At 53.1% G+C, this 23,471-nt stretch overlaps 9 protein-coding genes across 9 annotated transcripts; 4 read left to right on the forward strand and 5 right to left on the reverse strand.

Annotated features, from left to right (window-relative positions):
• Nucleotides 1-709: 709 nt before the first annotated feature.
• N7459_008466 (uncharacterized protein) lies at nucleotides 710-1,345 on the reverse strand (the record flags this gene model as incomplete). Its single annotated transcript, XM_056947634.1, has 3 exons — nucleotides 710-910; nucleotides 1,073-1,173; nucleotides 1,234-1,345. The coding sequence occupies 3 exons, from the start codon at nucleotides 1,343-1,345 to the stop codon at nucleotides 710-712; spliced, it is 414 nt and encodes a 137-aa protein (XP_056797144.1).
• A 1,321-nt stretch (nucleotides 1,346-2,666) lies between these two features.
• On the reverse strand, nucleotides 2,667-4,726 carry N7459_008467 (C2H2-type zinc finger protein; the record flags this gene model as incomplete). Its single annotated transcript, XM_056947635.1, has 2 exons — nucleotides 2,667-2,840; nucleotides 2,897-4,726. The coding sequence occupies 2 exons, from the start codon at nucleotides 4,724-4,726 to the stop codon at nucleotides 2,667-2,669; spliced, it is 2,004 nt and encodes a 667-aa protein (XP_056797145.1).
• Nucleotides 4,727-8,739: 4,013 nt separating this feature from the next.
• Nucleotides 8,740-9,880, forward strand: N7459_008468 (NAD(P)-binding protein; the record flags this gene model as incomplete). The annotated part of the gene is made up of 2 exons (XM_056947636.1): nucleotides 8,740-8,886; nucleotides 8,942-9,880. 2 exons carry the CDS (start codon nucleotides 8,740-8,742, stop codon nucleotides 9,878-9,880), a joined length of 1,086 nt encoding a protein of 361 aa, XP_056797146.1.
• Nucleotides 9,881-9,982: 102 nt separating this feature from the next.
• Nucleotides 9,983-11,563, reverse strand: N7459_008469 (uncharacterized protein; the record flags this gene model as incomplete). Its single annotated transcript, XM_056947637.1, has 3 exons — nucleotides 9,983-10,661; nucleotides 10,720-11,026; nucleotides 11,251-11,563. 3 exons carry the CDS (start codon nucleotides 11,561-11,563, stop codon nucleotides 9,983-9,985), a joined length of 1,299 nt encoding a protein of 432 aa, XP_056797147.1.
• Nucleotides 11,564-12,403: 840 nt separating this feature from the next.
• N7459_008470 (putative Golgi transport complex component Cog5) lies at nucleotides 12,404-13,849 on the reverse strand (the record flags this gene model as incomplete). Its single annotated transcript, XM_056947638.1, has 1 exon — nucleotides 12,404-13,849. The coding sequence occupies one exon, from the start codon at nucleotides 13,847-13,849 to the stop codon at nucleotides 12,404-12,406; it is 1,446 nt and encodes a 481-aa protein (XP_056797148.1).
• A 1,096-nt stretch (nucleotides 13,850-14,945) lies between these two features.
• On the forward strand, nucleotides 14,946-16,115 carry N7459_008471 (class II aldolase/adducin domain protein; the record flags this gene model as incomplete). Its single annotated transcript, XM_056947639.1, has 5 exons — nucleotides 14,946-15,219; nucleotides 15,281-15,541; nucleotides 15,603-15,735; nucleotides 15,813-15,981; nucleotides 16,041-16,115. 5 exons carry the CDS (start codon nucleotides 14,946-14,948, stop codon nucleotides 16,113-16,115), a joined length of 912 nt encoding a protein of 303 aa, XP_056797149.1.
• A 433-nt stretch (nucleotides 16,116-16,548) lies between these two features.
• N7459_008472 (phosphatidylinositol N-acetylglucosaminyltransferase) lies at nucleotides 16,549-19,321 on the forward strand (the record flags this gene model as incomplete). The annotated part of the gene is made up of 4 exons (XM_056947640.1): nucleotides 16,549-16,668; nucleotides 17,026-17,169; nucleotides 17,237-18,922; nucleotides 18,977-19,321. 4 exons carry the CDS (start codon nucleotides 16,549-16,551, stop codon nucleotides 19,319-19,321), a joined length of 2,295 nt encoding a protein of 764 aa, XP_056797150.1.
• A 778-nt stretch (nucleotides 19,322-20,099) lies between these two features.
• Nucleotides 20,100-20,542, reverse strand: N7459_008473 (uncharacterized protein; the record flags this gene model as incomplete). The annotated part of the gene is made up of 4 exons (XM_056947641.1): nucleotides 20,100-20,210; nucleotides 20,261-20,331; nucleotides 20,391-20,428; nucleotides 20,502-20,542. 4 exons carry the CDS (start codon nucleotides 20,540-20,542, stop codon nucleotides 20,100-20,102), a joined length of 261 nt encoding a protein of 86 aa, XP_056797151.1.
• Nucleotides 20,543-20,833: 291 nt separating this feature from the next.
• On the forward strand, nucleotides 20,834-23,119 carry N7459_008474 (exosome nuclease subunit RRP6; the record flags this gene model as incomplete). Its single annotated transcript, XM_056947642.1, has 1 exon — nucleotides 20,834-23,119. The coding sequence occupies one exon, from the start codon at nucleotides 20,834-20,836 to the stop codon at nucleotides 23,117-23,119; it is 2,286 nt and encodes a 761-aa protein (XP_056797152.1).
• Nucleotides 23,120-23,471: the final 352 nt, after the last annotated feature.

Raw genomic sequence — 23,471 nt, forward strand, 5'->3', positions numbered from 1 at the left:
GAGGAAGTCGTCACTGTGTAGGAGAGGATCTCGGAGGAGAAAGTGTTTCAGGGTGGAAGTCGCGCCGGCGCGGTGGACGCGTCGCAGGGCGCGTTTCGGGTTAAATGACGCGTCGCACTTCTCCGAGGATCGCGAGACTACCAAGTTCAACCAACACTTGCTTTGCTTGGATTCTCTCACGGCACAAGACAAGATCCGGGTGGTTGCCAGTGAAATAGAAGAAAAATCCGACCGGCACAATCTGGACAGCACCTGTGGGGTTGACATTCCCGTCGCTGCGGTAATCGTCTGGCATCGGAATGTTGCGACCTGAACTACCACGGTATTCGGCTTTCGAGTCAAGACACTAATTGAAGACACTAATTGAAGAGAGCCAGAACTGGTAGCGAGTCTCTGTGGTGTGCTTCTAGAATCTACGTCGCTCTCACTCGATGCTATTGTCAAGCCCGAGTCCGAGAACAGGCACATCTACAGTGTGGCACCACCCACATTTGCTAAGATGTAACCTTTATGCTCGACTTGATCGCATTCATACGAAAAAGAGACAAGTACATTGCCGAGAACCACTTCACCTCATCACAGCACGATGAGACCTTTGAATCATAAAACCAGAAAGTAAACTACCGAGCTCACCCATTGACCCGGTCCAGAATAAGGTAAATTGCAGTCCTAACCCGTGAGAAGACCACATCTGCCCCAAATCTCTTTCTTATTTCTTGCTCCCGAACCAACCAGACACAGTCCCCTTTGCCTCGGACGCCTTCTGCTCGATCGTGCGGTCCGCCTGGTCGACGCCGGTGTTGATCTTGTCGCGCGCGTCCTGGCGGAGCCCGTCGAACTTCTCCTTGCCATCCCGGGCAAACTCAGGAATACGCTCGTCCAACTTGAACTTGGAGCGGGCGTTGTCGATCTATGTATAGCGAGAAGCGTGTCAGCACCTATCATCCCACGCAGTTCCGCAAATGGACGGGGGTGTAGCATGGGCGATGTCGCCCGGTCCCGCCAACGCAGTCAAACAGGCACCGCCAGCACAGTAAAGGAAGAACAATCAGACACGCAGAGGAGATCCTACAGCTTCGTCAACGGCAGCACCGGCTTCCTTGCCAGCGTTCTGGCCTGCTTTCTCGGCACTCTCCCCGTGGGGGAGCCTCTCGCGCGCCTTGTCGGCGTCAACTAGACCAAAGCGTCAGCTCAATCCTCCTCGCCCCCAAGCACCAAGCACTAGGCACATACCCTTGATTTCATTCTTCGCGCCCTGTACATCCCCGCCCGCGCGGTAGAGGTAGTAGCCACCGGCACCGGCAGCCGCAAGACCAAGGTAAAGGCCCGTCCGATTCTTCGACATGCTGGAAGTAGCGACGCAGCTGGCGTGAGAAGACGGTGGGAGTCAAATAACGTGGTAAAGGGAGAAAGTGGCAGCGATACAGACGTAGGAATGCGGGTTTTCTTGTTTCCAGAAAGAAGCCCGCTGTGGCGTGGGCGCGCTTTTAATAGCGCTGCGAACGAGGACCAAGGAGCAAGCTCGTCACTGGGTTATGACGTCTGTACCGGGTGGTGGTGCAAGTGTAGATCCAGAACCTCGCCTTGCAACGTCTTGGCTCGGGAGAGAAGATTACTTTTGCGAAGTCGGTTGCCGGACGGAGAGTTTGAAACTACCATATGTATTTCGTTGGCTTAGCGGTGTCATTACGGAAGTGCGGCGTTGCTGCTACTCGTCGCTCTGCAGAACTATGATTATATGAGTTGGCTCAGACGGTCCCGGTTAGAGTTGGCGACGTCACCCGAAAGTCATCGCCGGCTCCGGATTGCTACCGTGCGGGTGAACCAAGGTCCAAGCTTCAGCGTTCAGCCACGACAGATCGGGGGATGCAGGACAGGAGATTACATAGCTCCCCTGCATATAGCCCTACAGTGCACGAGGTTTTAGATCACTTCAGCATGCATTCCTAGTCATAGATTGCGTTGTAACAATGTCGTCAAACATTCCCAATAACGGCCAGGATATGACAAGATTTAGTATCAAGAAAAAAAAAGTATAGTAAGACACAACGGAACAGTAAATAGAGACGTGAGGTGACATTGATATAATGAAGGACGCCAACACCCGGCTAGGCAAGTGGACGAATGATCGGAGCCATGCCGCGACCAGGAGAAAAGGTGGGAGAGGGAAACACCAATCGATTGAGGCTGGGGGGTATCGTCATGCACACGATGCCATCCATACGCTCCCGCATAGAACGCCAGGACATGCAGCAGAGAACCAGGGACCCTGAAAAACCAGACGAAGACTCCCACAAAACAAATAAGCCAAGCCAGACCAAAGATCAATTCCAGAGCGAGAAGGGAGTAGATAAAAGAGAATTCCAGTTCATGTATCATTCATCAAGTCGTCAGGTCATCAAGGGGCTTCACACATCAAAGGGATTCTGCGAGTCCCCGAAAAGAAGGAAAGGAATGAGTCGAAAAACCGGGTTTCCCACATTCGGAAGGGTGAGCAGAACGAGAGGTCGAGGAGAGGGCATCATAAGAGACAGAATCACGTCAAGGGTCGCGCAGAGTGGTAACCCCGGCCCTTCTCAAAGAAAACGATCCTGGAGAGAAGAGCCAAGGGGACAAAAGACGGCATATCAGGCGGCGAGTCCTGAGGTCAAGATATAATTGACAATTTACAAGAAGAGTTTCGCTGCCCCTTTGTTTTCACTCGTTGCAACGGCGACTAGAGCCTCAAGCCGGCCCATGCCGGATGTCCGCGCGGACGAGTCCGAGAAGACATCCGTCCGGGGCTCTTGCTCGGCATGACCCGGGTAGCCGTCGGTGTGAGAAGCTTGTCGACCACAGATCTATGACGGCATTAGTAACCGAGGCGGGTGCCGTCCGTTCGAAGAGAGGTTCCTACCGGTTGAGGATGGTCGGATGGTAGTGACGAGTCATGCGATTCAATATATCCGCTGCTGTGCACAATCGCCGGGTGGTATTCCACCGATGCAGTTGACGGAGTGTGGACCCCCTCACTGCTGCTGGAGTCTTCCGGAGAAGTCTGGGCGGGACGGCTGCTGGTCGACAGAATTGGAGCATGTCCGCGGTGCTCTTCGGGGCTTCTTTCAGCCGTCGGCCCAAAAGTGGGTTGGTATGATGATGACGGCCGGGACGAGACATTCTGAATCTCTGCGATGGTCTGCTGTCCCCATTGAGAAGCATCCCGGGAAGATCGGCGGTCTCGAATATCAAGACCCGTGAGATTAGTGTGCAAGGACATATCCCACGACACATGACCGCGGCGATGTCCGGGGCCAGAAATTGGGGGTGCCGGGCGGACAGACGGTTGCGTGTAATTGAAGCCGGAGCTAAAACCATGGCTGGCAGGCGGTCGTCGGTGCTGGCTATCAACCTGCATTGGACTCGGCCTGCGAGTGGGAGGGGTTAAGGGTCGGTGTTGAGAGACGACTTTGTCAAAACTTTCAATTCCAGGGAGTCGAGGCGGTTGCTCTGCTGAGTTGTTGTCACCAAAGGACGGCTGAACTGTGTCAGGAGTGTGGTATTGGCTCAGACCACTTGTGGATGGCCGGCCATATGTAGGGTATGTCGAGGGATGCCACGTTCTCCGTCGCATCTCTGCCTCCGCCGCACTGAGAGTGCTCTCATCCCGAGATGGAGGGTAGTTGCTGCTGGTTGGGCTGGCAAAGACGCCCGCCGCCGTTTGGTAAGGGGGAGCACCAACCTGTGAGTTGGCATAGACCGGGGGGTAAGCACTTCCGTGCTGTGTGAGAAATGGATTGCTACTAGTGGGCACGGATAGACGGCGCGCGGCCGTCTTGCCTTCCCAGAAGCCATGGGATGCCGAGGACATCGGCGAGGTAAATGCTGGGCTGGCACCCGGCCCGGCCGAGAACACATTAGATGGGGTATAGGGCGAGCCTCCGGTCGAGGGACCAGGAATCCCACGAACCTGGCCCGGCGGGGTACTGGGAGGCTCTCCTAATCGAGCGCGAGCAGTGGGGTCGTTGGCCATCATCAGCGGGGGAGGGCGTCGCCGAAGCTCCTGGGGTTGACTGAAAGTCGAGGTCGCGGATGCGATGCTGGAGGTCGACAAGTTTCTGCTATGCCCACGACTATGGCCACCCTGACTCCCACCTGTGCCTGCGCGTGCGCGGCCCGGCGGACGCACCCGGTCCGTTCGCACCTGTCGTTGGAACCGAGTGCCCGTGGCCGCTAGCGAGTCCCCGGGGATCTCTTCATTCACGTGGACCGTTTGTGCATGTTGGCGGAGATTGTCGAGTCGGGAGAAGCGCCGGGAGCAATGGCACTGGAAGGGGCGCTCGCCCGTGTGTTTTCGAATGTGGCGGGCCAGATGCTCACTGCGAGTGAAACTGAGGTTGCAAGGAGGAAAGTCCGTGCAGAAGAAGCGCTGGCCTTTCTTCTTCTTCGACGGGGGCGCACTGCCCGGCTCTGTCTCATTATCCGACCCGTCGCGTTCTCCATCCGAGTCACCATGCATCGGTTCGTCAGACATCGACGAGGTCCTAGTATGTCCGAACGACGGCCGCGACGGAGCATCGTTTTCTCCCTCGGTCTTAACGGCGGCGGCGTCCGGGCGCGAGTCCGCGATCGAAGAAGATTCCGAAGAGACCGGCACACCGTTTGGATTGGCACGAGGGGTGGTCGCTCCGTCCATGGCGTGGTCGTCAGTCGCGGCCGAGTTGTTCACAGGGAGGAAGGAGGCTGCCATGACGGGCGTCAGAAGTGGAGGCGGGTGATGTCAGTCGCGGATGGAGGGGGCCAAAGGCAAAAAAGCACCCAAGCACCACTCGCTCCTCCCGCGGTCACAAAGCCGGCAGGCCAAACTGCGGATGGTAGGGATTTCCCCAGGATTGCGGTGGGAGGTTCTATGCGTGTCTAGGGCGAGGTCGCAAGAGCAGCGCTACGCCGGAGATCTCGGAGGGCACAGGCGGAGGCGGAAGACTGTCAACATCGCAACGTTCAGTAAACCAGGGCCACTACAGTCGGGACACGCAAGAACCAGTAGGAATAGCTCTGGGTCTTTTCTTCTTTCTCTTCTCCTCCCTTCCTTTTTTTTTGTGTTGTTCTTTTCGATCGACCTGTACAAGCTGGGGCGCTTACTCTCTCTCTCAACTCTCCAGCTCTGCAGGATATTTGGGGGGCGGGCGGCAAGAGAGGGGGGGAGACTGGGATCCGGATCCCACGACGCAAGGGTGGAAGGAGGAAAATGTGAGGGAAGAAAAAGGGAAGGCGGGTTAGTCGATCGCGAGCATCGCTCTCGCAGAAGACGAAGGGGATCGCCGCGTCGAGGGATGGTGGAGACCCGATCGAAGGGGTAGAGGTTTCAGGTTTCAGGTTGGCGGCGTGCCTGAAAACATGCAAAGCCCACCACGCTGAATCCCGAGATCGTGGGAAGATGTAAGATCCAGCACGGGGTCAAGAGGGAGGACGGGGGGAGACCGAGGATGAAGGTGAAGATGTAGATGGAGGAAGGGAAAGGACAAAAGAATGCACGCCGAGGTGGGAAAAGGGAAGGTGAACAGGTCAAAATGGTGACGACGAGAAAGAGGCTTATCGGAAGCGAGGGGCAAAAAGGCTCAGCTTACGCAGAAGGAGGTTCACTATTGGGCTCAAGGGTGCAAGTGTGAGGGTGCCAGGAACTCGTCTTCCGGGGCTACCGATGCGAATCATCGAGTGTTTCACCAGATCGCGATGCGACTTGAACCGCGTGTGAGGAATCGGTTCCAGACTCTGGATCCACGTATCCAGCCAGCATCGCGGAGTCTGGGGGGCTATACACACCCTTCATTACGCACCATCTCCTCCATCAACCGCGGAGGCACCAGGCACGATGAATCATCGGCGCTCCAGGGTCCTCCCGAGCCGCCGAGAAAGTCTTTGACGTTCAGACCTTAGACTCCGTCTTTTCCATCGAACCGCTCGCAACGCAGACGTGGGCCGCCAAGTCACGCCGACCTCTGGTCCCTCGAGTGGAGAGCAGGTCGAGACCTGCCTCGAGAAATTCTCCTCTCCATGCGTTTCCCCCCTTGCATGGGCGTGGATGTATCATCCCTCCGAAGCCCCAAAACCTCCGTCCTACTCTGCCACATATCGCGCTGACTTGAGGGTTACGCGGTAGGGGTCTGAGGGCATTCCGAATGGTCCGTCCTGATCTCCATGAAGAAAATCTCCGCTCTGTACGTCCATTGCTCGAGCCTCCCTGCGATCGGAGAGCCTGGAGCATGGACCGAGTGGATCATTGCATGGGATCGCAGCGTGGGGCGATAAGAAATAGAAGCTCGCACGATAGAACAGAAATACCTACAGGAGCACCTGCTGTATGTACGTAAGATCGGAAAGGGTTCGCAACGGCAACGCTGGACGCTCTTCCACGCTCGTGGCTGTGCAGACCAGTAGCCCAGTACACCGATATCCGATATCCTCAACTGCTATCGGCTGACACGGAGTTGCAAGGTCGACTTCAATCTAGATTGCAGTCGATCATCCCGCCTCCTCCGTCTTTGGCCGCGTTCAGAGCCTTCTTCTTTTCCTTTCCCTCCCAGCCCCGTTGACCATCTCTCCCCCACCCCCCGCCTTTTCCCCCTATGGTAGTGGATGTACTGTAGTGGACGCCGCTGCAAACGGCTGTCCAAACAGGTTGATGATATCGACGATCCGCCGTTCCAACTCTATATCCCCAAGATGTGGTACACCACAACCCGTGCCCAGCATGACGCTGATTCGTACGATATCCCACGGTACGCCAACACTCTAATATACTCTCGTTCCGCTGCAGCCAGGCAATCGGTCTTTGCTCGCACCCGCTGGGGGCGGTTTTGCCTTTTTGCATTTGCAGATTTTTGGAATTCTGGAATTTTGGGACTTGGGATTGGGATCGGGGGGGGTTCCCCATAAACCCAAACCTCACCGTGAACCACCATCCATCGTAGCCAGGTCGAGCCGTGACGCCACTGGCAAGATGGATGATGTGCTTCATTTTTCCTGTTGCGTGGAGAGCGATTCCTTTCCCCTCAACATGGGGACTTGGGAATTGTATCCGTACTAACCTAGGTATATACTCTAGACCATCAGGCAGAGGCGGACGAAGGACCCACGATAGGCGGGGCGTTTACGACACCCGCTGACGGCGAGTCCATGGCAAGAGGCCCTTGACGAAAGACTGGATAACAAAGAACCCAAGAACCGGGTCCAGCGCGTCGCCCCTCGTTTCGTATGGAGGGGGGAAGGGGGGGAGGCAAGCCGACGATGAGCGGTGATTGGTGGCGCTCCGTAGGCGATGCGTAACGGAGAGGAGAAGGCGGGCGCCGGGTACCTGTAGGTACCGCCACCCAGGCCCAACGGAGTATGGGCTGCAGCACGCACCGGTGGCGCACGGCCAGGTAGAGCCAGGTACCGGCTGCAGGGCTTATCGATAACCCCTCCGATCGGCGCCGCCCGAGGATCGCTGACGTCGACGACTTGGCTTTCTCACGAGCGCTCGTGAGCATTGGGCTTCGACCATTCCTCGCCCTTCTGCCAATTCCGTCCTCCGTCTCGATGGATTCTCACCCGAGCGGCTGAGGTTTTCGCCCCTGGCGGCCGATCAGTTTGCCTTTGAAGCGGTCAAGGCTACCACGTACAGATGACAGGTCTCGCTCGCGACTCGGGGCCGGTTTTTTCCCCGATATGCATCCAATCAGATCTTGCTGCTGCTGCGCTGGGAGGATCCATGTACCTGACACGCCCCCATGCGCCGTGTCTCGCAATCAGATGGTGTGCCTGGAAGGCCTTGGCCGCGTACGCCGCTATCTCAGGGTACAGATGCAGCGTCGGGCTGCCGCCGCTTTTGGCCGCCCCCGCGTGGCCTTCATGAATATCGCCTCACTGACTCGTGCTCATGCTCCGTCTAGCCCAAGCTGTACCGAGAAGACTATATATGCTTTTGCCCCGTCTATTCTATGGGGGTAATCTATTGATATTACTTGCAGTGTCTCCTTCCTCCCACTATTTATTTATTTACTTTTTTTTTCATACCCGCAGCGCGGACTCCTCATCTTCATACAAGCACCTTTCACCAGGTCACTCGACTGGATCCTATAGTTAGTTTCGACACCATATAGTAAAGCCTCTTCCGCTCGGCGTGACGAGAAGGTCGTCTTGATGAACAAAATTGTGTTTCTGTTCCTGTAGACCCGGCCTCCATATTATAATCCAAGAACTATATACCTAACTGCTCCGGGTTGCCGAGTCCCTAACCATGAGATGAACCAGGAATCCCGTCGCTGATACACTGGCTCTAGCACCAGAAGAATGCTTCAGAGTGACCAACGGTGAGGACTGTCAATGCAAGTGCTAGATGTTTCTTTTGATGGATTGGTGAACTCACAAAAGTGGCGTCAGTCCAACTGGGTCGGGGGAACGGAGTAAACAGCATGAATGAGGCTGATATTTCGATCGAGGCCTTGACCTAATCGGGTATCAAGTCTCTCATTGGCCAACAACCAGGTGGACCTGGTATCGGGCTAACCACATCAGGCAGTGAATCTCCCATTGGCTGCTGTAGAAGACTTCTATACAAAACATGAGTCCGAAGGAACATCACGGAACGTGAATTTGGAGCTTGGAATGAACATAAATACCCCTCTGTGTGGTGCCTGGATTGCTCTACTTCTTCCCAGCCATTCTCCCTTTCCTCATCTTCCGCTTTTGCATACGCTTTCAATTCCATCTCATAGATACAAAATGCCTGCTACTACCCATGCAGAGTTCAATGCGAACACCGAAGCCTCCGAGGTCGCCAAGGCATTTGCAGCTGGGATCCGAGGAAAGACAATCATGGTTACTGGCGTGAATCGCGGTGGAATCGGGTTCTCAACGGCCCAGGCCTTTGTACGTGACCCCTCCCGAATTCCTATCCACTCTGCGCATTCTCATCTTCAGATAGGCCTCTCAAAATCCCGCCTGCCTCATCGTCACCGGTCGAAGCCCCGCGAAGATCCAGGGGTCCATCGGCGCCCTCCGAGCCGAGTTCCCGACGGTGGAATACCGGGGTCTGCAGGTTGACCTGTCCCTTCAAAAATCCGTCCGCGATGCAGCCGACGAAGTTCTGAGCTGGACCGATATCTCCTCCATCGACATTGTCGTCAACAGCGCCGGTGTGTGGGGTGTCGACGAACGAACCCTGACCCAGGATGGCATCGAAATGCACTTGGCGACCAACCATCTGGGTCATTGGCTGCTCACCTGCCTGATCATGCCGAAGCTGATCACTGCTGCTGGAAACAACCCTCCGGGCACGACGCGGATCGTGAATGTCACATCTGCTTCGCCCCAGTTCTCCGGTATGCGCTGGAGTGACATGAACTTCGTCAAAAAGAACAAAGACCTCCCCGCGGCCGAGCAGCCGAACTATGAGTGGTTCAAGATGTTCGGATACACAGGAGTCGAGAACTTGTGCCATGTCTCGCTGGATGGCTATAGCCGCAGCAAGGTGGCAAACGTGCTTTTCGGTATCGCTGCTAACAAGCGCCTGCTCAGCCGGTACGGGATTTTGACCGTTGCGGTGCACCCGGGAATCATTGAAACAGAGCTGGGTCGGAACTTTGAGCCGGACGCACTGGCAGCGGTTCAGGAGTCGAAGCAGCGCGGTCTTTTCAGCACGAAAACATTGGGCGCCGGCGCTTCGACTAGTCTGGTTGCTGCTTTGGATCCACTACTGGCCCAGGGTGTTGGTGAAAGTAAACACGACAGTGAGAACTGGGGTTCATATCTAGATGATTGTCAGATCAGTGGAATGGCTCATCCTCTTGCGGTGTCGAGCGAGGAGGCCGAGAAGCTGTGGGATGTATCTGAAAAGCTTGCTGGACAGGCGTTTTCTTGGTGATGAATTGCGCCGTACTTAAATTGCAACGCGTGCGAATGCATTTTTCAAGCCTGAGTAGGATGAATGCAGAATTGTTGGTAGCTACCTCCGTCGACAATTTGGTCACTGGTGGCCATGTAGTACTCGGTTCCACAGCTCGCGACCAGGCTGGTCATGCACAGCATGTATCCATGGAAGCTTGCAAAGAAAGCTTCGGACATATTCCCAGCTGTTCATACCTCGGCGTTGGATCAACTGTCGTATTTTCCACGCAATCCAATCCATATCATCATCACCCAAATGGCATATACCACCGAGCACCATGAGCCAAAGAGTTGCGTCATTCTCCAGCGTACACAGCTCACTACTGAGGAAATTTTTGAAGCATAGAGATGCCCGCCGGAAGTCAATGATCCGAGTCCGGTTCAGCTGGAAAAATGTGACCATGGTGAACATGAGTAGCCCAAGGTGACACACAGTTTGTGAGTCATGTTGTGTCCTGGCATCATTCAAGGACCGGAACCGGTGGAGGCGATAGCAAATGGAGACGAAAATCTCCTCGAAGACCAGAAAATCAAGTATCGGCTGATGAGGATTATTGTTGAGTAGTGAGCAGAGGCCCACGAGATCTGAAAGTATAGAGTAGAGATGTGAGTCCAATTCATTGTCTCGAACCAGCGGTGGAACGGAGGAGAAATCGAGATGATGTCCTCTCGAGGCGAGCGTCCTTCGAACTTCCGACATACGGTCTCGGAAGAACATGGTCGGTCCTCCATGCTGCCAAGCAAGCATTATGTCCGCTCTACAGGCCGTTCCGTTAGCTATCGCAGTGACAGAAAAGATGATGCTCTCTAACTTACTTGCAAACTTTTAATATCAGGGCAACATTTCCTTCGAGCTGATCGAGTCCTCCGCGCAGCTGGATAATTCTTTGCAATCCCCGAGCATGCATCTCGGCCGCAGGTAGCTGATTTCTGAGTTGCTCCTGGAGAATGAGCGAGGCGATCAACGCGATGGTGGAATCTGAGAGCGCATCCTCGCTGTCGAGTCTTTTCTGGATCTGGGTGAATGTCTGCGAGAGATGATACAATGCTTTTGCGGGGCTGTTGCCATCGCTGAGATAGATTTCGTTGCATGCTTGCATCAAGCTCAGGTTACAATGGAAGGCTAGGAATAGCGTTAGAGGTAGAGTGATAATAAGAAACGAAGAAGGTAACCGGAGAGACGAAACTCACCGGCCTCGTCCATAAATAGCACCTGGAGCCACATCAGCTTGCCTTCGTGTAGTGAAAGGCCAAGAGTGATAGGGAATAGCCGCTCGACGGTCAATTAGAAAACTTTGAGTAGGCGTGTTAGATTCAATGCTGGTTAATTGAAGTAGTCATGCTCACATCGATCGATGATCTGGTGGGAATGTAGATTGATGTTCAGGATCGGAAGCGAGGTAGTGAGAATAGCCTCCCTGAAGCCCCTTTCAAGCGTGTTGGACGGTATCACTAATTGACCTGTGCCGGGCCCTTTCTGGTCGATCGGATCCCCAGCGTCAATAGCACTGAACTCATGTGGAGGTATTCGTTGCGCCAGTCTGGAGGGTCGGTGAAGCTTCTTCCCAGCATTCTTGCCCTTCATGACATGGCGGCGCATCGACCTTTGCGCCTTCCTGTCAGGTTGGACACCATCTATGAAGTGGAAGGTCTTCTGCATGCTGACTTCATGCACGCTGCGAGTGCATGGTTATCGGAAGGGAACATTGGAGGTCAGGCTGTTCAGGAGGGTGGGCCAAAAGCGGCGCCGGGCGAGTACCAAATCGGGTATCTCATACAAACGTGTACGGATGGGAACTCCATCCTTTCCATGACATGGGCATATTGTGTCGCACAGAGAGGAGGCTACTCGGTACTGTAAATGCACGTCCGGATCGACATCCATGAGTGCCCATCTCCGTGGCTTCACCATGGCCAGGCATGTCTTGTCTCTTTTTCTCATGTGTTGAACTGAACTCAACTCAAAAACGCCCGGCATGTCGCTCGAGTTTTAGTTCTGGCTTGTAATCTCCTCGCCGGATCGATTCTGGGAGCCTACTGCCAACTGCAAGCCCGCAGGGCAATCCGCTACCCTACTGCCGTGGGCGCATCCCGGTCTTTCCAGGTCTCCTGGCCCGCTTCACAACCTACGTCACTGCTGGTGCATCGTGCAGGAGTCATCTGACTGCTGGTAAATCCCCGAGCTGCTTTGATCTGCGAGCTTGGTGTCACCCCAGATTCTGCTCGAGGTGCCCCGTTCCTCCTGCCAGGTACCTGGAACATGGGTGTCTCCATTTGCTGGGGTGGTCTATGATGCGGGTGCGAGATCGACTAGGTCACGATCGATTGCAGGGCGGAATGGGTGAAACGGTTTACTGCGTTATTTGGGTACGGGAACTTAACTATGAATGAAGTTGCGTGGTCCGCTGGAGGCGGAGATATCTATGATGGTATCATTGCTGATATAAATTGAGGCTGGTTTTCTTTATATTCTACTATGCCCGTAGGTATAGATGGAGCTTCAACGGCTCAATGGCCCCGTAATCGAGCTTACCATCACCGCTGCCTCGCGTTCCCAGTTACCTACGGCCACCGTCTCGCCGCCGGATCGACCCTTCTCTGCGAGTAGGCTAGTTGCGGAGACCTGTGAAGAGCGCAGAACGCAGTCCTTGATCTCGCTCTTGAGTCGGTCTCGGCTGGATCGTAGTGTACGAGCAGAGACACCGCCCCGGTTAAGAATCTCCTGCACGCGCGAGGTAAGGGAGGAGGCCAATGAGCGCCAATAGTATGAGGGCAGAGACGAGGTATCAAGTTTTTGGAGGAGGGGCTGCAGGAGGTTGGCCTTGTTTGAACCTGATGTCTCAGATTCGGCGGGCAGTCCGGCGTGGGAGGCAGCTGATACGAGAAGAGGGTGTGGTGGTGGTCGGAGGTTTCTCAATATAGACTCGAGGGCAACGATGTCCTGGCACCGAGCTGAGATGTCGGTGAGGGTACGATCCATCGAAGGCAGCTGAGACAGAGCTTTGGCGAGAGTATTGGCAGAAGTCATAATGGCTGTATGCATATACCCCTGCAAGGTCGATAGTAAGAGCTCAGGCTTATAGTCCGATGCAGTGGGTATCTCCTTCGGCATCGGCGAGAGCAGGTAGAGTGTTGCTGCTGCAGTTGCCAAACGGGATCGTGCATCACGGGCTTGCTTGTAACTCGATGGTATCGATCCATTCGACGCAACCCCGGGGTTCGCCAGCGAGAATCGATTGATGGTCTGCTGCGCTCTGGCTTTGACCATGTTCTCTGCAGGGATCACAAACTCATTGCGCAACGTACGGGTGACTCTCACTCGGTCCAATCCATAGCCCTCATCGTCTTCCGAGCTAGCCGAAAACATCTGCTGCAGATTGAGGATTGTATGCGCTGCTCGCTCCAGAGCGCGGAACCCCTCTTTCCCCGCTGGCGGAGCTGCTGCCCCGTCCGCCCCTACTGTCGCTGTCTGTCCCACCGTACCCCGGCCAGTGATCTCTGCAACCTGGCTCTCGAGCTGTCGCCCCAGCGTAAGGCAGCGCGCAACGGCCCGTGCTAACCGGACCGTGGCCAGTGATTTCTCAGCCGCAATGCGGGCTTCATCGGCTGCCTGCCATTTCTGTAACACCTCCTTCTCTAGCCGCTCGTACCCTTGCGTGACTGACGTAATTTGCGCCCCAGTCTCCTTCAGAATATGTTCGGCGGCCGCAGTCTGATCTTGTGTGTGGGCCAGCAATGGCAATGCGGACTTAGTTGTGAGGCTGTGGATGTGGGTGTCAATCTCCTGGAGATCGAACAGTACTCGTGAAAGGGGCGTTGATAGATCGAGCGGTGTGTCAGTGGCATTGTTGGTGCTCAATACAAGAGAATTGGCGAAACCCGAGGGTGAGAAGTCGGGGTCTAGAAAGGCCTCATAGTCAATGTAGGAAGGCTCCCCTTCCGCCATGTCGGAAGACCTCGGCACAGATACTGGAAGTGGTCGATTGGCTCAGTCCTTGCGTGGGTAAAATGGCTTCCAGGCACATGTGAATGAGAATTGTGTGACGATTGGGTATTAAAGGATTAAAATGCTCGTGATTTAAACAACGTAAAGCATATGCTCATGAGATCTTCGGAATAGAGGGGGGGCACTCTTTGGTAATCAAAGTAGCAACATGAGTGACAGTATTGCTGACACTCGGATGCCTCGCGAGGTGTTCATGGGTGGGAGAAGCAGGTTCGTGGAGAAAGACAGCTGTCGCGACCTCCGCGATAATCCCACATGGCTCCGATAGACGTAGTCACGTGGACATTATTAATTCTGTATGCCTGGGGATTCAGGCCAACAGTGTACCTAACTATTGGATTTCATAAGACCTAGAGGTGAAGAATAAAGTGGAAAGTGACAAGAAAAATCGGTCACGCTCGATACTAGGTATGCAATGCAGTAACATGGCTCTTGACTGCTAGATCCATATTTCCCGCGAGAGGTTATCGATCAATATAGTCCAGTGTCAGACCACCTCACCCCAGTTTTCCGAGGCCCAGTATCATTTTCTTTTCCTTGTTTCTACATATTGTTTCCCGTTGCACACCTTTCAACCTATTTGCCGTGACTGCCTTAATTTATTCAAGAGAAAAATGCCGAGGTCGCATCACGGGTCCCGTGGTGGAGGGCGCATTTGAACCAATCATTAATTGCACAGGCAACCTCCTTCAATCATCGGTATCGCTTTACCAAACACGAAGTGGATGCCCACAGCCAAGAGATCTGGCGTGGGCGGAAAAGAGTCCGCGGCGGCTCACGAATCTTCTAGCGAGGCGCCGCCTTCCAATGACACCGAGGTGGGGTTCCGGCGATGCGTCGGCGTATAGATAAGCGTTGGAGAAACCGCCGAGGACTCGCCTGTTTTGAGCGTGCATCCCCGATTCTAGATAAGGTGCGCAACATTGCTCGAGAAATCTTTTCTTCGCGACATTGCTCTTCCCCGTCCTGCAGGTTCGACTCACATTAAGGCCTCCAAGCTCGAGTATACCAGTTCAATTGTTGTATCGCTGTCAAGATGTCGGCCTCTACGTCGGTGACTACCACTCAGCAGTCCCCCGGGACTATTCGTCTGGCCGGCGACCAACAAGTCATTTCCGCAGCCAACGATACCAAGTTCCAGTCCGTCGCTCGCGGTAACCGCAATGGCACTCTGAAGCTGCGTGGAATTCCCGAGTTCTCCGACCCGCTCGAGAAACGCAAGTGGATGAAAGAGCACATGGCAGCAGCCTTCCGCTATTTTGGCAAGTTAGGATACGGCGAGGGTGTCTCGGGACATATCTCGATGCGAGGTATGTGGAACAAGTCCGGGCAAGTCATGGTGGACTCGCCCCGATATCTAATGCCGTCTAGACCCCGTGTTGAAGGATCATTTTTGGATGAACCCATTTGCCAAGCACTTCTCCTGCATCAAGGCATCAGACCTTGTCCTTGTGGATAACGAGGGATATGTCACTGAGGGCGGCGCCCAATTGCCCATCAACGAGGCAGGCTTTATGATCCATTCCGAAATCCATAAGGCCCGTCCGGATGTGATTGCTGCGGCGCATACTCACGGCATCCATGGCAAGACGTGGTCTGCCTTTGGCAAGCCCATTGAGATGTTGACTCAAGGTATACCCTTCACTCGAGTGCGATACCTGGCTGTAGGGAACTGACAGACATTTGTTGGTAGACGCGTGCAACTTCTATGGTCGGGTTGGTATCTACGATGACCACGGTGGTATTGCGCTCTCCCAAGATGAAGGAAAGCAGATCGCCGCGGCTTTGGGTAAGGACAACATTGCATGCATTCTTCAGAACCACGGGTAAGGTGCCTCACTAATCGTGCCTTATATTCCTTTTGTTTGGGCTCACTTCTGACATTTTCGCTTCTTCATTATAGGCTTTTGACTGTGGGCCGCACCGTTGATGAAGCTGCCATTATTTATTCTATGCTTGAGAATGCTTGCCACTCTCAGCTCTTGGCTGAAGCAGCTGCGGCCAATGGTATCCCCAAGCGGATAATCAGCCACGAGGTGGCCCAGTATACGGCTGACTTTGCTCAGAACCCGGTAAATCCCATCATACTGAAACGCTCTTTCTTTTTTGAATAGTTACTGACAATCTGTAGCACAACTTCTATACCGAGTTCCAGCCTGAATATGAATTGATCGTCGAGGAGACCAACGGCAGGGTCCTGCAGTAAATCATGCGATGTGCAGGAAGAGTATATATTTTTGATGGGGATAGAATCTTGGACAGAATAATGTCACAAAATAAATCCACCCTCCATATTGATGATTATTCCCCTGATAACATCCTTCATCGATAATTCCGTATATAGCACCCATGGATGTTGTAGTTGGAGTGTCAAAGCATCCTATAGATCCAAGAACAAGGACAGTCACGTGGCGGAAGCTTAACAGGGTCCAGACCCGCGTGCCTCAGAGCAGCCAAACCAGCTCGCTGTTGTGCAGTGTTTCGCTCGTTCTCGACTTCCCTCCAATTGTGCAGCCCGTCTTATCATTTACCTGATTTTGAATTCTCGTCTTTTGTCCCTAGGGAATTCCAATTTGAAACCCTCCCCGCCAGCTATGCACGCAAACTAATAACGCGGACCGCGTGAAGCATCCTGATTCATGCACCCCTTTTCCATCCTCACCCTTGGGATCTTCGTCGCGGGCTATATCACCGCCAGGTGGGATCTTGTCACCCGTCTCTACGAGCTGGCCATCTTCGCGTGGGATCACGGCGTTGTGGTGTGTTTCTCCCGTGCTTGTTGCTTGGTGCCCCTCCGTGCCCACGTCACCCCCGGCGAGCGCTACAGATCTTGCATCAGGCTGACAATCTTTGATTCCATAGACTCGAACTCTGAAAGGCTTTCTTTTTCTCTCCATTTTCTTTTTCCTGCTGGTCCTACCCATCAATCACCTAGCTGCGCGAGAGGGCCAATTGGTGAGTACATCCCGGGATAGCACTATTGGCGGAGTTGAATGGCAGTTCGGACAATTATGCTGACGCATTTGGTGTACATCAGCATCCTCGTCACGAAAACCTCGGTGTCTCGGCTCGGGAACAGTTGCGCCGCCGGGGCTCGTTCTGACGGCTGAGTGGAGGATGACAACATGCTCATGAATGATGGGCTATTGCGGGTATTCTGGCCATATGATCTTCCAAAATCTTCGTCATCCGGTGTGATTGTGGGATGGCGAAATTCGGAGCTGGATCTCTTTGTGCTTACGGTATTGGAAGATGTTGAGGTGGGTTGCCTTGAATTGAATGCGCTTGACCCCGGCGGAACGCTGATAACAGTTTTGTTGGAAACAGCCACGCAACGTCGACAATGCGCTTCGCGCTGGAATCCTCTTCCGGAACAGTCCCCACCCTATTGTTCGCATCTTCACCCTCTGTGGCCGGTCTCAGATGCACGTTCTCGGCTCGACGAATCCTCACGTCCCTCCAGCGTCTTTCAATCCTTCTCATCTATACGTGACTACCCATCCACCATCGAAGAGTCAGGTCCCACGAATCTACTGCCCCCCCGAGGCGAATCTTTCGGTTCAGGTCATCATGTTTCATCGCCCACATCCCACGCGCATGGAGTACATGTCATTGGACCCAATCTCGCTTGCGTTGGGTGACAAGGTCACTTCTGAGCAATGGGGTCCATTATCTACTAAAGTGGAGTCAATGGAGGAGAGAGAGAAAGCCCACGCGCAAGTCCTCGTTGAAAAGCTCAAACTTCACACCGTTGTCAAGCACATACCGTCGCAGAAAGAGCAGGCGCTTCCGCTGATCGTGAACCAAATGAACTGTGCTTATGAGATGGGGTCACTAATGCATAAGAACAGCCATCTCATTGGGGTCCGGGCCAAGCGGAGCATGAGTGTGGGAGAACGTGTGGTCGAATCTGCGACGACACTATGGGGATTGTTTGTGCTTTGCATTGCTCACGTATTTTGGCAATGGATTTGGCCTGTTGCCACCCGAATCTTCGTTATAGGGCTTGTGGGCCACCGATCTGTTGCCGAGGTCGTCTTGCAGGTTCTTGAGTGGCGAGCTCGGCCCGACGCTGCTGCCATCAAAGACATCTCTGCGACTGCGCAGCAGGTCGATATACGGTTACAGCAGTTCTGCTACTGGCCTATCCAATACGTCAAGCTCCGCCAAAGAAAGGACAACTGGGAGAGCGTAACAACTAGCCACCCTGATTATATTCGCTTCTATAACAGTCTGTGGCTCGTGGCCAATGATGTGATCATTGGGATCGCCCTTGGGTCCTATATCATCGACAATGCTAACTGGGTGGCGTCTCAAATCAACACTGTTCTCACCGGCTGGACTGTGGAAGGGTTGCAACGCACCATTTCTTGGTTGATGGATTGGCCAGCAGGCTTGAAGCTAAACAATGAACTTGCCGCTTTTCTTGGTGATTTATTCTTGTGGGTCATCGAAAATTGGGCAGCCTGCATCGCCAACCTCCAGCCCTACCTTCCCCATGTCATCTATATTGTTGGCTGTTCCAGTTTTGCTGGGGCCAGCATGCCGATCGCTCTCTTTTCCGACCTCCTATCGATCTTGACCGTCCACATCTACTCCTTCTACATCGCCTCGGCCCGGATTTTCAACTGGCAGCTTACCATTATCATTTCTCTTTTCCATTTGTTCCGCGGAAAGAAGCGAAACGTTCTGCGCAACCGAATAGACTCATGCGATTATGACCTTGACCAGCTCCTGCTTGGCACCATCCTCTTCACGGTGCTTTTCTTCCTCCTACCCACCGTGGTCGTTTTCTACCTTACCTTTGCCTCCGCCCGCATGTTAATCATTTCAATGAAGGCTGCGCTAGACACCTGTCTAGCGTTCCTGAATCACTTTCCGCTTTTTGCCCTAATGCTGCGTGTGAAAGACTCAAGACGACTTCCCGGCGGCATTCGATTTGAACTCCGCGATGCGCTGGACAAACAATCCCCAGAGGCAGGCTCTTCGACTTTCTCATACATACACCTTGAGGTTTGTACAAAATGACAATCCATGTTATTACACACTAACATATTTGATTTTCAGTCAATTCCTCTCCCTCTGCGTGCAATGTTCGACCAGTACTTCCAGCTCGGTCACCGACTTCGCAAGCACTACCTGGCGCCCCGGGTCATATTTTGTCTTGTTACCGGCCGCTTTGTGCCACCCATCCACCGTCGCAACTTGTACAGCATGCAGTATAGTATGTTGCCTGCGCGGCGGGCAGGAATGGGCGAAGTGTGGTCGATGCTCACTCAACCCAAGAAAAGTAGCGGCGGGAGCGGCAGTTCTGGCTCGATTGGTGGAGGCATTGGGGCCTTGAGCCATCCGATGCCAAAAGTTCCACCGAACTTTGGGCATGGCGATATCCGAAGACGAGGCCATCGGTGATAGTGTGTCATATAATACCCTAGTACATAGCATCCACATGGGATCTTCTAATCAATCTTTCCACGACTCAACAAAGCGGCCTGGGCAAGTGTTGATATTACAAGCAACAAGCCCATCCCCAGGGTCACTTTAATGTTTGCACTTTGCCCACCTGGGCAAGTTTACCTCTAGTGCATGGAAAATTGCCTAGGTATTCATCCATGGACTGATAACTCAGTATGTATAATGCCAGATGAGCAAGGCTATTGCAGCAGTCTCTGCTTGACCTTCACTTACCGTCCAAGGCTCACCAGAAAAGTCTTCCATGCAATCGGCTGAAGCAGACTCCACATCTGCCGATAATGAATTTCATGAACCTGCTATGTGACGATAGCAAGATCAGGTCGACCACTGTCGTTTAAAGTCTTGGAGTGCTCTTCCAAGTGCCTCTGCAGTCTTATCCACATTTCTCTAGCATCTCCTTGGTATATTTTTACGCGGATGACCTTGGGGTTGATATGAAGGTGGCAAATCAAATTTCTTAGGACCTCAAATGTCGAAATCAAAAGCAAAAATGGACCCAAATGATGAAGGCATCTTGGAAATTTGCTAGTAGATCGTTGGAAATAACCTCGCCGGTGTATTGGAGATACGATATATGTGTGGCGATTGTTCGTACCAAATGCGTATGTACAAATTACCAGTTGCGCCCAAACCCATTCACTCCTAGCCTCGCTTGAGAAGTGCACAGCATGCAATAGAGAAATTAGAGAGTAGAGATTATGCAGATGCAAAGGATTTAGGACTTCTTGAGGAACTCGGCATCAGTCTCGCTGCCGCTCTTCCGTGCCTCGTCCAGCATCGAGTCGATGCCTCTTTCCTTGAGGACTTTCTGATAGGGCCAATGGTTCTGTTGTTAGTCATCTACTAGAAGATCCCAAAGCAGGAGAAATGACTCACTTTCAGGCAGCTCTTGTACTTTGAAAAGTATTCTTCACAGTCATTGGATGATGTGTTGCCACGGAGGTATTCTGGACCGGTTGTCAGACACAGTTTTGTACTTGAATACCTTTAGATAGCTCAAACATACTCTCACTGTACCATTTGAGAAAACATGTATCGTATCTCCTGCATAGCTTTGTTCAGTCGCTGTTCCTTGGCGAGACAAAATGTAGAAGCTGGCAGGTGAGCAAACACTAACTCTTTGATTTCGTTGCACTCTGGCGCGATGGAAGCAGCCATTTTGATCCAAGAAAATGTTCAGATAGACAGGAATGTATTCTCTACTGCCAGAGGATGATTTCGTCAGTCTGCGAGTGTTGTTGGCGGAGTGTTCAAGCTGGCGAGAAACAGACAAATGGAAATAGCATCGGCGGCCGGAGATCGGCCAATTAAACACCGCCCAGACATGCCACCCCCTTGGGTAGGCGGTCAGTGTGGGCCTAACATTTCTCCATCCATTTTTTTTGAAGCTTCATTCCTTTGTCAAGCAGACTCTCACTCACACTGACTGCGGTTTGAGCTCTGCCTGCCATGGATCCTGCAGAGTTTGCCCCGTTTCAGAATAAACTGTCATCAACCCTAATCCAGGTCACGAGGACTGTCAACCAGCTCTCCTCTGAGGATCTGAATTTCCACCGTACCTCCAGCGCGGAACTTACCAAGTCGCTTGACGAGCAGAGCGAGCGAGTTCTTGCACTGACATCAGCGGCTCTGAAGGCTGCCACTGCGGGAACGGACATTGCTGCCCCCGAGCTGCGCGATGAAGAATCTGTCGAGGACAATTGGCACGGCGTTGTGGATGTGATTGACTCGCTCCTAGAGAAAGCAGACGCGTGCCTGGATGAATTTACGGGTGTGATCAAGAAGCTGAGTCCGTCTCAAGAAGAGCAAGCTTCTACAGTGAAGAAGACGCCCAATTTCCCGACCATCTACGACTATGGACCGTCGAAGATTCCCAAACCACAACTACAATTCGAGCGCAAACCCGACAATTCCGACCTTGGTCTTTTCAAGCCCCTTCTCAGAACCAAGCCACATGCTATCGTCGCATTGAAGAAGTCATTGAAAGAAAAACAAATCGATGGCAAAGTCGGCTACCCAAGCCCATACGAGAAGGAGATCAGTGATGCACGGTACCCAAAGTCAGCCTATCAGAAATCCGCTCCGATAGACTATCTTCCCTTCGAAAGCACAACGGCCACATTCGTCGATACATTGGACGGAGTGAAGGAAATGCTTGCGGAATTGAAAACCGCGAAGGAGATCGCAATTGATTTGGAGCACCATGACGTGCACTCTTATCAGGGTCTCGTGTCTCTAATGCAAATCAGCACCCGGGATAAGGACTGGGTTGTTGATACCCTGAAGCCGTGGAGAGAAGAGTTGCAGATTCTCAACGAAGTCTTTGCGGATCCAAAAATTCTCAAGGTCTTGCATGGATCCACCATGGATATCATCTGGCTGCAGCGCGATCTGGGCTTGTACGTGGTCGGCATGTTTGACACATTTCATGCAGCTTCTGCTTTGGGCTATCCTAAGCGAAGCTTGAAGTTTCTGTTAAACAAGTTCGTCAATTTCGAGGCCGACAAGCGATACCAGATGGCGGATTGGCGAATCCGCCCACTTCCCACTGGCATGTTTAACTATGCTCGCTCTGATACGCACTACCTACTCTACGTCTACGACCATCTACGCAATGAGCTAATTGAGGCATCGGAACCCAATAACAGTCTTATCGATTATGTACAAGAACGATCGAAAAACGAAGCTCTCCAGCGATACGAACGTCCTGTTTATGATGCAACAAATGGACAAGGACCTGGTGGTTGGTACGATCTATTATCACGAAGCTCCGGCATGCTTTCCAAAGAGCAGTTTGCTGTTTTCAAGGCTGTTCACAAGTGGCGGGATGAAGTCGCCCGGGAGGAGGACGAGGGCTGGCAGTGTGTGTTCCCGAGGCACATACTCTTCAAGCTTGCCCAAGCAATGCCTTTGGATATGGGAACCTTACTCAGGACCTTGTCACCAGTTACGCCTATCACCAAAGCGCGGGCAGCTGATCTTCTGGCAACCATCAAGGAAGCGAAGATCGCTGGAGCTACGGGCCCAGAGTGGCGCGATGTTGTGGTGCCCAAGCCCGTCGCAAAGCTAGAGACTCTCGGAATCGAACGCGTTGATTTCCCCGTTGCGGAGCGTTATGAGACATCTCAATTCTGGGGTGATGTCTGGCAAGTTAAGGAACAGTCTGCTCCGCTATCATACTCTCTTGTTGCGTCTACCGAGGCTCTCCGTCTTTCACTTCCACTCCCACCTATGCCCTCGACTGTCTCTCAAGCTCGAGAGACTCTGGGTACCGCTGACAAGCAGCCTGCCACTGCAGCTCCTCAGACAGCTTCTGTTCCTGCACCAGCCCCTGACGCACAAGATGAAACCAAGAATATTTTCACCGTGAAGGAACTTGGTGGTCCTCGCAAGCGGAAGGCTACCCCGGTTGATACACCAGAACAGGAGTTGTCGACACCTGATGAGCTGGATGTTACGAGCAACGATCCTGATTCTTCAGAGAAACAGCGCAAGAAGTCCCGCAAGGAAAAGAAGTCGAAGAAGGCCAAGAATACCAAGCCACAGAATGAGGCCGACGTGATTCCATTTGATTATGGGACTGCGGATTCAGTTCTACATGCCCCTTCTACGTCGGGCCCCGCCACTCAGCCAAAGAAGGCGTTCAACCCGTATGCCAAGGCGCTAGAAGCCCCCTCTGGCGTGCGTAAGCAAAAGCGAGATACCGCCGGCAAGTCTCTCACGTTTCGCAAATAACTTGGCCGTTTCGTTGTTGCCTGTGCTCTTCTCTACAAAAGCATCTGGGGACTTGGGTTTCTTTTTTCTCTTCTTCTTTATGTACGCATAGCGATACCCGATCGTCGTGGGGAGGCCGGACTGTTCATCATGTACTTCTAGAGATTGAGGCTTCCCCTTGACAATGAGATATGGATTGAACAAGACTTCAACAGAGATTAGTATAATATGGATTTGCCCGAGCGCTTCGATGGCGGAAAAGGGTTGTGGAGAGCATGCATTCCGGTCAGGCCGTTGTCTTGCAATAGACGTATGAACAGGCTGACGGATGCGAGAATCCTTATGGACCAAGAACGGTGCTATAACTAATGAG

This window comes from Penicillium hispanicum, assembly GCF_028827665.1.
Source record: "Penicillium hispanicum strain IBT 35686 chromosome Unknown utg000007l_segment0_segment0, whole genome shotgun sequence".
In the NCBI taxonomy this organism is placed as follows: Eukaryota; Fungi; Ascomycota; class Eurotiomycetes; order Eurotiales; family Aspergillaceae; genus Penicillium; species Penicillium hispanicum.